Source organism: Piliocolobus tephrosceles, chromosome 5 (genome assembly GCF_002776525.5).
Source record: "Piliocolobus tephrosceles isolate RC106 chromosome 5, ASM277652v3, whole genome shotgun sequence".
NCBI classification, from domain to species: Eukaryota; Metazoa; Chordata; class Mammalia; order Primates; family Cercopithecidae; genus Piliocolobus; species Piliocolobus tephrosceles.
Genome location: NC_045438.1, coordinates 131,737,219 through 131,747,435, shown reverse-complemented (window position 1 = coordinate 131,747,435; position 10,217 = coordinate 131,737,219). Strand labels below are relative to the sequence as shown.

At 51.5% G+C, this 10,217-nt stretch overlaps 1 protein-coding gene across 2 annotated transcripts in view; it reads left to right on the top strand.

The window, feature by feature from the left end:
- FGD2 (FYVE, RhoGEF and PH domain containing 2) overlaps positions 1-6,392 on the top strand; it is a 24,043-nt gene extending 17,651 nt beyond the window's left edge. The window contains exons 14-16 of one of the 2 annotated variants that reach the window (XM_023212691.1): positions 3,590-3,736; positions 5,248-5,394; positions 5,767-6,392. In XM_023212691.1, the coding sequence (XP_023068459.1) occupies positions 3,590-3,736; positions 5,248-5,394; positions 5,767-5,982 (510 nt within the window). In that variant the 3' untranslated portion in view covers positions 5,983-6,392. The remainder of the gene's footprint in view (positions 1-3,589; positions 3,737-5,247; positions 5,395-5,766) is intronic. The other variant, XM_023212692.1, reaches the window with a different exon arrangement.
- The last annotated feature ends 3,825 nt before the right edge of the window (positions 6,393-10,217 follow it).

Sequence of the window (10,217 nt, the reverse complement as noted above, 5' to 3'; positions counted from 1 at the left end):
CCACCTAGGCTTCCACCTGTCCTACCCAGGCCTCCACCTGTCCCACCCAGGCCTCCACCTGCCCCACCTAGGCCTCTACCTGCCCCACCTAGGCCTCTACCTGTCCCACCTCAGCCTCCACCTGCCCCACCTAGGTCTCCACCTACCCCACCTAGGCCTCTACCTGCCCCACCTAGGCCCTCACCTGTGTCACCCAGGCCTCCACCTATCCCACTTAGGCTTTTACCTGTGTCACCCAGGCCTCCACCTATCCCATTTAGGCCTCTACCTGCCCCACCTGGGCCTCTACCCTCCCAGCTCAGGCCCTGCTGTCCCCATCCTGGCCAAATCTGCTGGCTTCAACCAGTGCAGCCCAGTGGCGTTGGGCACGAGCTCATCTGGCCCTCACAGCACACCTCAGGGGGCTGCTATGCTCCCATTTTATAAATGGGAAAGTGAGACCCATTGAGGATTTAATTACTTGTTCAAGGCACCTCTGAAGCTGATCCTATGAATTTACCTGCCTTCTTATCATCATTTTCCATGACCCTGAGACCCAGAACTAGGAAATGGTCTCCAGTTCCAGTGGAGGAGCATCCAGCCCCACACCCCCTCAGGCCTTGCCCCACGACCTCACCAGGCCCATGCCCACTATGCACCCACCTACCCCTGTCATCCTCTCTTCTCTACCTGCTTTGGCTAACTGTCCTCTCTTCTCTGCAAACTCTCAGCATCCTGGCACCTGATGGATTCTGTTGCCAACTCTGCCTACTGGTTCAGGCCTCAGTTTCCTTACCTCCACCATGGGGATCATGAAACCCACCTCCAGTGTGGCAGTGAGGATTCGACCAAAAAACATTCTCTCCCTTCCCTCTCCTTCTCTTTCTCTTTCCCCCTCCTCCATAGCTCAGGTAGGGCATCCAGTGCGGGTGAGCTACCAGCTTCTTGAGGAAGGAACTGTGTCTAGGCCCCGTTATCAGAGGCAGATCTCACTTTGCTTTTTAAGCATCTGCTGTACTTGAGCTGTACTCTGTTGACATCACAACCCCCTCTGTTTACTCTGCAAACAGAGAAGCCCTTTGCAACCTCAGTCTTTGATGACCTCCAGAGGACAGGAGGAGTCTAGCTGGACAAGTTGGGGCCAGTCAGGGAGGTGTCCCTAAAACGTGTTAAACTGCAATCAGGACACAGTCCATTTCTAGGACTGGGAACACACCTGCATTCAGATGTCAGTGATGAGTTACATCCCAAAGCCAAACAGAAAGGATGTGAGGATTGGCTACTGTTCCTGGTGATTCACATCTGTAAATAAGAGTTGAACTGATTCACACTTGTGACTGAAAGTAGTTCTTTAAAAATTACTTAAAATAGTGGACTACAAAGAGGCACAAAGAATAACAATATGCATGTAGCTGCCTTCCAGCTTAAGATAGAAAATATTCTGACAACTAAATTAAATGTATGATCCTTGCTTGGATTCTTTCTGGGGTAAAATAAAGCCATCAAGGTCGCTCTTGGGACCATTGGGAGAAATTTGATTTTGTAACATATCTAGATAATAATATTGTATCAGCTGGGTGCAGTGGCTCACACCTGTAATCCCAGCACTTTGGGAGACCGAGGTAAGCAGATCACCTGAGGCCAGGAGTTCGAGAACAGCCTGGCCAACAGCCCCATCTCTACTAAAAATACAAAAATTAGCTGGGTGTGGTGCTGTACACTTGTAATCCCAGCAACTCGGGAGGTTGAGGCAGGAGAATCGCTTGAACCCAGGAGGTGGAGGTTGCAGTGAACCCAGATCGCGCCACTGTACTCCAGCCCGGGCAACAAGAGCAAAACTCCATCTCAAAAAAATAAAAATAATCATATTGTATCAATGTGAAATTTCCTGAGTGTGACCATGATACCGTGGATAGGTAGAAGAATGGCTTGTTCTTAGGAGACACCAGCTGCATGTATAAGGGTGAGGTGTCATGATGACTGTAATTTATCCTCAAATGGTTCAGAAAAAAATAAAATACACATAGAGACAGAGAGCAAATGTGGCACAAATGTTAATAATTAGTGAATTCAGTGGGTGGTATCATTGTATGATTTGTTCAATTTGTTGGTTTGAAATTTTTCAAAATTAAAAGTTGTTAGAGGAAAAAAATTTACTAATTATATTTAAACATTGAAATCTCTCAATAAAAAAATAAAATGCTCCTAAGGTAGCCGAAGCCCCGTGTGGGGCTGTGCCCTGGCCGTAGGTTTCTCGTGCCTGTGCAGACCTTCGTGCCTGCTGAGCCAGTGAGTCATCCTTTCGGTGGTTCGGGTGCCAGTTTCTGTCTCTCCTGCCTGCCAGACGGGAATCCTTGTGAGGGTGGGGCAGGGCCAGGCCTTCTTTTCCACGTTTCTGCCGGGCCACACTCTGTGCTAGGCACACAGAGGAGCTCCCTGAGGGCTGGGGCTGCCTGACAAACAACACTCCCCGCTCTGCCCCTTTCTCCTGCGCTCCATCTCCAAGCCCACAGCTGGGCTTCCCGTGGTGCCAAGTCTTCCTTGCAGTCATGCCTTGAGGCACCCAGAGTCCCTCTCTGAGTCTTCCCAGGCCCCTTTTACCTGGTCTCCCAGCATGATCCATGTCAGCCTTGGGGGGATGTCTTCGTGGTGAACTGAGGGTGGGCCCCGCTCCACAGAGTACCCATGTAAAAACAACCAGCCTATCATTTTTAGATGAAAATACACTTGACTCGGCCGGGCGCGGTGGCTCAAGCCTGTAATCCCAGCACTTTGGGAGGCCGAGGCGGGCAGATCACGAGGTCAGGAGATCGAGACCATCCTGGCTAACATGGTGAAACCCCGTCTCTACTAAAAAATACAAAAAATTAGCCGGGCGAGGTGGCGGGCGCCTGTAGTCCCAGCTACTTGGGAAGCTGAGGCAGGAGAATGGCGTAAACCCGGGAGGCAGAGCTTGCAGTGAGCTGAGATCCAGCCACTGCACTCCAGCCCGGGCGACAGAGCGAGACTCTGTCTCAAGAAAAAAAAAAAAAAAAAAAGGAAAATACACTTGACTCCGTGATGGTGCAGAATACAAAGTCCACCTGAGTCTTAAAGCTAAACTGTGGGTCTTGAAAGACACACCCTGTTTGTGGAGGGCCTATCTGCCAGTTAACAGTGTGGCTCTCAGGGTCAGGAGAGGACAAAAACTTAGCCCTGCTTGCCTGGTGGGGTCTTTGGGAGAGTCAGGTGAGATGGCAGAGAGGACAGCACTTGGAAAAGTGAATCAGATGCCAGCGGTCTGTCTGGGGCAAGCCCTTGGGTTCACGGCTGCCCTCACTCAGAGGGAACCTGGAGGAGAGAGAAGTTATGGCCCTCGCGATGGGGGCCGGGTCTTGAATTCTCAGCCTAAGAGCCCCGAGCCCGAGCTCCCCCATGCACTGCAGCCTCCAGGCAGTTGGGCCTCACCAGCATCGGGCACCATTCCCGCTCTGCCTCCATTCCTCTCTCGAAGCTTTCTTTTCCTCCCCCAGTCCCTGGTTGCTCTCATGCCCCCACCTGCCCGCCAAGGCAGCCCAGCCCTCCGGTGCCTGGTCTCAGCCCCACGCCCCCCTGTGCGTGTCCTCCTCAGGTGGTGTGTGCCAGGTGCTCCGACTACCGGGCCGAGCTGAAATACGACGACAATAGGCCCAACCGAGTCTGCCTCCACTGCTACACATTCCTCACCGGAAAGGTGCTCCCCGAGGCCAAGGAGGACAAGAGGCGGGGCATCCTGGAGGTGAGGGCCACTGTCCCCACGCTCACCATCCGTCCTCTTTTCAGGGAATGTGTGCCCAGCAACCACCCTGGGCTGACACTGTCCAATGCTGAGGAACAAGCCAGCCGTGGTCACACCCTCCCTCCTTTCCCTCCTCCTCTCTCTGCCCACAGACCCCAGGTCTCTCCCCACAGCCCAGGCAGTGCGGAGCCTGTCACCAAATGGAGGCTCCCTTTGACTGCAGGCTGTCGTCCACGTTCTTCTGCGCTTCCTCTATGTCCCCATCCAATAGTACGCCCCCTCTGGACAGCTCCTGTTCACATCCCCACGTCCTGCACCAACAGTCCCAGGGTGACAAGAGCTGGTGTCACTGATTCCGTTTTACAGATGGGAACACTGAGGCTCCAGGTCAGACAGATTGGAGACTCCATTCTAACTGAAAGGGACTCCAGGAGCCAGTCGGTCTTATCCCACGGAGACCCAGGGCTGGAGAAGTGATTTGCCCAAGATCACACAGCAAGTTAGGAGCCAGCTCTCTGATCTCAGCCACAGATGTTCTTTCTGTCACCCTGGGGGCCTCACTGAGCCACACTTGCCCCCACAGGTGCTCCCTTGTGGGGGTACAACTGTGCTCAGCTAAGCACCACAAATACAATGTCACCCAGCCCGGCATCGGTACCACCATCCACTGCCCCTCCCTCATGAAGGCCAGGTTGACATCCCACTGTCTCGGGGAGGTGGGAGAAGGTCCAGCCTGTGCCAGCTGAGATTCACTCCCAGGTTCAAGTTGGCCTCTTTTGGCCAGGTGGGATGGCTCATACCTGTAATCCCAGCACTTTGGGAGGCCGAGGTGGATGGATCACCTGAGATCAGGAGTTCGAGACCAGCCTGGCCAACATGGTGAAGCCCCGTCTCTATTAAAAATACACACACACAAAAAAAATCATCTGGGCATGGTGGTGCATGCGTGTAATCCCAGCTACTCAGGAGGCTGAGGCAGGAGAATCTCTTGAACCCAGGAGGTGGAGGTTGCAATGAGTCGAGATTGAACCATTGCACTCCAGCCTGAGCAACAAGAGCGGAACTCCGTCTCAAAAAAAAAATAAAAATAAAAAAAAAAAAGTTGGCCTCTTTCCATGAGCATCTGTCCCCTTTCCAATCCTCCCCATTCTTCCAGACCCAGGACCCCCCTGACCACTAGGCAACAACAGCCTGCCCCTGGAGATGCTCAGCCCCTTCACAGGGCCCAATTCTGTTTCCTGGAGCAGCTCCAGGCACCCTCCTGGCACCTGCCCCTTGTGGGCACACACACGACAGGTTCAGGCAGGCTGGCGTTTGACCGCAGCTCTGCCACTGGCCAGCTAGCTGTGTGATCACAGGCACTTGATGGGACCTCTCTGAGTCTCAAGGACCGAGGACCTCTCCATTCAGTACTGCTGTAAGGATTGGAGATAGTGATTGTCAAGCCCCCAGACCAACATCTGGCACTTGTGGCTGCTGTGCTCCCTGACAGTCCCTCCTTCTGCTTTTAGAAAGGGTCCTCAGCTATGCCTGACCAGAGCCTGATGTGCAGCTTCCTGCAGCTCATCGGGGACAAGTGGGGCAAGAGTGGCCCCCGGGGCTGGTGTGTGATCCCTCGGGATGACCCCCTTGTGCTCTATGTCTACGCTGCCCCTCAGGTAAGGCCACCATCTGCCCGTCCCCCACCAGGCCCTGGCCTTCCCACAGCTTGTGTGTGATGGGGGTCAGGGGTGAATATTGCTAGCTCCATATGTCAGATAGGGAAACTGAGGCCCAATGAGGATGTGGTTTTCTGGAGTCTCAAGGTTAGTAAGTTTCAGAATTGGGCCTTGACTCTAGGTCACCACTGCTTTGCCCTCAGAGGCAGCCATTTCTTCTCTCCTCTTCCTCGATGGCCTTCACCAGCCCACCCCCAACCCATGGGGGTTTGAGGTGTGAGCTGTGCGTGAGTGGCTGTTACCTTCACAATGGCTATCTAGGGCAGTAGGACTGAGAGGGGACAGTGGCCCACTGCTCTCTCCTCCCCCCAGGACATGAGGGCTCACACCTCCATCCCCCTGCTGGGCTACCAGGTGACCGTTGGGCCCCAGGGGGACCCTCGGGTCTTCCAGCTACAGCAGTCAGGCCAACTCTACACTTTCAAGGCCGAGACGGAGGAGCTGAAGGGCCGCTGGGTGAAGGCCATGGGGCGGGCGGCCAGTGGATGCAGTCCCAGCTGGCCCAACGACGGGGACCTGTCCGACTGAGCCACTGCCAGCCACTACCAGCCGCTCTGTGCCCACCTCTTCCCACCCTGAACCCAGCTCCTGCCACAGACCAACCCTGTGGCCTCAGGACCCACTGCCCCAAGTGGTGCTTTCACAGAATTGATTCAGCCATCTGCGCTCAGGCCATGTGTCCCGATCTGGGATGCAGAAAATATGGGTCCATTCCTTTCTAGAAAGGGGACAACCAAGTGTCTCAGTTTGCCTTGTGGGGAGGGGGCTCCTGGGCCATGGGGCTTCCAGTGCTGAAACTGGGAAAGCCCCAGGTAACCCCAGACTGGTGGTACCATAGTGTGGTTTTCAACTGGGGCTGCTCATTTGTGTCTCCTGGGGAGCTTTTAAAGAGTACTGGTGAAGAACACACAGTAAATTAATTTTAAAAATGTAAAAAACAATGCCTGTACTGAAGCACCACCAACCATTTAATTGGTCTGAGATGGGGGAGGCATGAAGTCTTTTTTTTTTTTTTTCTTTTTTTTTGAGATAGAGTCTTACTCTGTTGCCCAGGCTGGAGTGCACAAACATGGCTCACTACAGCCTCCATCTCCCGGGCTCAGGTAATCCTCCCACCTCAGCCTCCCAAGTAGCTGGGACTATAGGTGTGTGCCACTGTGCCTAGCTAATTTTTTAATTTTTTGTAGAGATGGGATTTCACCATTTTACCCAGGCTGGTCTCAAACTCCTGGCCTCAAGTGATGCTCCCACCTCCACTTCCCAAAGTGTTGGGATTACAGGCGTGAGCCACCGTACCTGACGCATGCGTACTTTTTAAGAGTACACACGAGTCTAATATACAGCCTGGGTTACCCGGGATGAAGAATAAAGAAAGCAAACTACCACAACTGATGGTTGAGCCCCTATCAAGTGCCAGTCATGATAGTAGTAATAATAATAATAAACATCTATTGGGCCAGGCTCTGTGCAAGGTGTTTTTATGTGGATTATGTCATTTTACCATCCATAGTTATTCCCATTTCCAGATGAGAACACTGACTCAGAGAGGTTTAGTAATTGGTTCAATTGGTCACGTAACTCGTAGATGCGAGAGCCAGGTTTTAACCCAGTGAACTAAGGTCAAAGCTCTTTCCATCATGTAGCAGAACAATAAGACAAGCAGAGAGGGGAGGAGAGTGAGAAGGAAAGGAGAGGGAAAGAGAGTGAAGAAAGATGGGAAGACAAGAGGGAAAGGTGAATGGTGGGAGGAAGGGGGATGGGAGGCGCATCCCTGTTCCCTCATCCCCACCTCGCTGGTGGGTGAGGATGCTTTTTCATAAGAGACCACCAGGGGGTGGCAGTGGTCAACAGGTCACATGGAGTGGCCCCAGCAGAGGCCAGAACACCCTCAGCTGCTCTCAGCAGGTCCAGCCATTGCTGGGCTCTGCCCTGAAAGGAGGAAGCATGGATGAGTCACAGGTTTTTGTCCCATCACAGGCTTAGCAGCTTGCCTGCCTCCAACCTGAGGCCACTTCCCTCTTGTAGGGTGTTTGTTTATTTGAGACAGGGTTTTGCTCTGTCACCCAGGTTGGACTGCAGTGGTATGATCAGAGCCCATCAGAACCTTGACCTCCTGGATTTAAGCCATCCTCCTTCCTCAGCCTCCTGAATGTCTGGAACCACAGGCGCATGCCACCACGCCCAGCTCATTTTTTAAATTTTTGTAGAGATGGGGTCTCACTATGTTGCCCAGACTGACCTCAAGCTCCTGGGCTCAAGCAATCCTCCTGCCATGGCCTCCTAAATATTGGGATTATAGACATAAGCCACCGCGCCCGGACAGCGTCAGCATTTGATTGATTGATTTATTTATTTTCATTTTTATTTTTTGAGATGGAGTCTCTCGCTCTGTCGCCCAGGCTGGCTCCATCTCGGCTCACTGCAACCTCTGCCTCCTAGGTTCAAGTAACTGGGATTACAGGCATGCACTACCATGGCTGGCTAATTTTTGTATTTTTAGTAGAGATGGGGTTTCACCATGTTGGCCAGGCTGGTCTCAAATTCCTGACCTCAGGTGATCCACCCGCCTCGGTCTCCCAAAGTGCTGGGATTACAGGCATGAGCCGCTGCGCACAGCCTGCATCAGCATTTTTTTTTCTTTATTTTCTTTTCTTTTTTCATTTTTTTGAGAAGGAGTCTCACTCTGTTGCCCAGGCTGGAGTGCAGTGGCGCCATCTTGGCTCACTGCAAGCTCCTCCTCCTTGGTTCACACCATTCTCCTGCCTCAGCCTCCTGAGTAGCTGGGACTACAGGCGCCCGCCACCACGCCCGGATAATTTTTTGTATTTTTAGTAGAGATAGGGTTTCACCATGTTAGCCAGGATGGTGTCAATCTCCTGACTTCGTGATCCGCCCGCCTCGGCCTCCCAAAGTGCTGGGATTACAGGCGTGAGCCACCGCGCCTGGCCCCTGCATCAGCATTTTAAAACTTGCCAATGATGCTGAAGGCAGCTGGCTCGGTGACAGCAGAGTCAATTCTGCGGCACTGGTACCTAAGCTTTTCCAGGGGGTTAGTCTGAGTGAGAGTATGAGGAGTGGCTTCACTGTGGAACAAAATGAGGTAGCCGTCAGGAGAGGGAAGCAGGGGTGCACAACCTTTGTGTTGTCATTGTTAGGTTTACTGAGGTGTAATTTACAGACTGTAAAATCCACCCTTGTTGGTACATTTTCTGTTTTGGCAGAAGAGTACAGTCATACAGCCACCACCACAATCCCCCTATAAGTGTCCCCATGCCACCCTTTGTAGTCAACACACACCCCTACTCCTTGCCTCTGGTAACCATTGATTTGTTTCTGACTAATAATTTTGCCTTTTCCAAATGTCCTTTAAATGGAACCACAGCTTTTTGAGCTGGTTTCCTTTACTCAGCATTATATATTTGAGATTCATTCATTTTGTTCCCCGTGTCAGTAGTTCATTCCTTTTTCATTGCTGAGTAGTATTCCATTGCATGGGCATATCACAGTTGTTCATCTCTTTACCAGGTGAAGTACACTTGGGTTATTTCCAGTTTGGGGCAATTATGAATAATACTTCTACGAACTATAAACATTCATGTTCAGTGTTTGTGTGAGCACAATTTTCTTTTCTCTCAAGTAAATACCTAATATTGGGTCACTGAGTAAGTGTCTAACTTTATCAGAAACTACCACGCTGTTTTCCATTATCAGTTGTACCATTTTGCATTCCTACTAGCAATGTATGACAGTTCTCCCTGCTCATGCATTTGGTGTAGTCAGGTTTGAAGTTTGTTTTTTTTTAAATTAATAATTTTAGACATTCTGGTGAGTGTATAGGGCTCATGACCTTTTAAAAGTTTCTGATATAAAGAAATACATACAGGCTAACATCTGTAATCCCAGCACTTTGGGAGGCTGAGACGGGAGGATCACATGAGGTCAGGAGTTTGAGACCATCCTGGGCAACATGGTGAAACCCTGTCACTACCAAAAAATATAAAAATTAGCCGGGCATGGTGGTGCATGCCTGTAGTACCAGCTACTTGGGAGGCTGAGGCAGGAGAATCACTTGAACCTGGGAGGCAGAGGTTGCAGTGAGCCAACATAGCACCACTGCACTCCAGCCTCAGTGACAGAGTGAGACTCTGTCTCAAACAAAACAAAACAAAAGATCTGGGGACTGACAGAATGAATTGTGTGACTCAGACACGGCAAGGCCATCACCTCGTACTTACTAATCATTGCCACCACTGTGTCGATGAGGTCATGGGACTTTCACATCTGCCCACTTCCCCAGCACGACCGTCTGTTATTCATCTCTGTGTTATTCAGGACTTAGCACACAGCAAGTGCTTAAAAAATACCCTCTGGCCTGGATTCACACCGGCTCTGTCCACCCTCCAACACGGTATGTTTTCATTTTCTTCCGTCCCGCCCTCATGGCTTGATGCCAGGACCTGCTTCTTTTTGAAGATGGCCACAATAAGAGTATTTACACCATGGAAATTGGCAAACATGATAATCGGCATATCAGCCCCTCTGACCTCTCATCCCCCAACAAAGAGTTAGTTGTTTCATTTTCACCAGCACCTCACTGGACAGGAAACCTGGCATTCAGGGGAGACTGAGGGAAGCCATCTTTGCTCACATAGCCTTGTCTTGATCGTACGACCAGACCATAGCCCCTCGAGGGTGGCGAAGATGCCTTATCCATCTCTTCCCCACTCCTGTCCTCAATCTTTGTCCTGGGCTGGCTGCCAGCT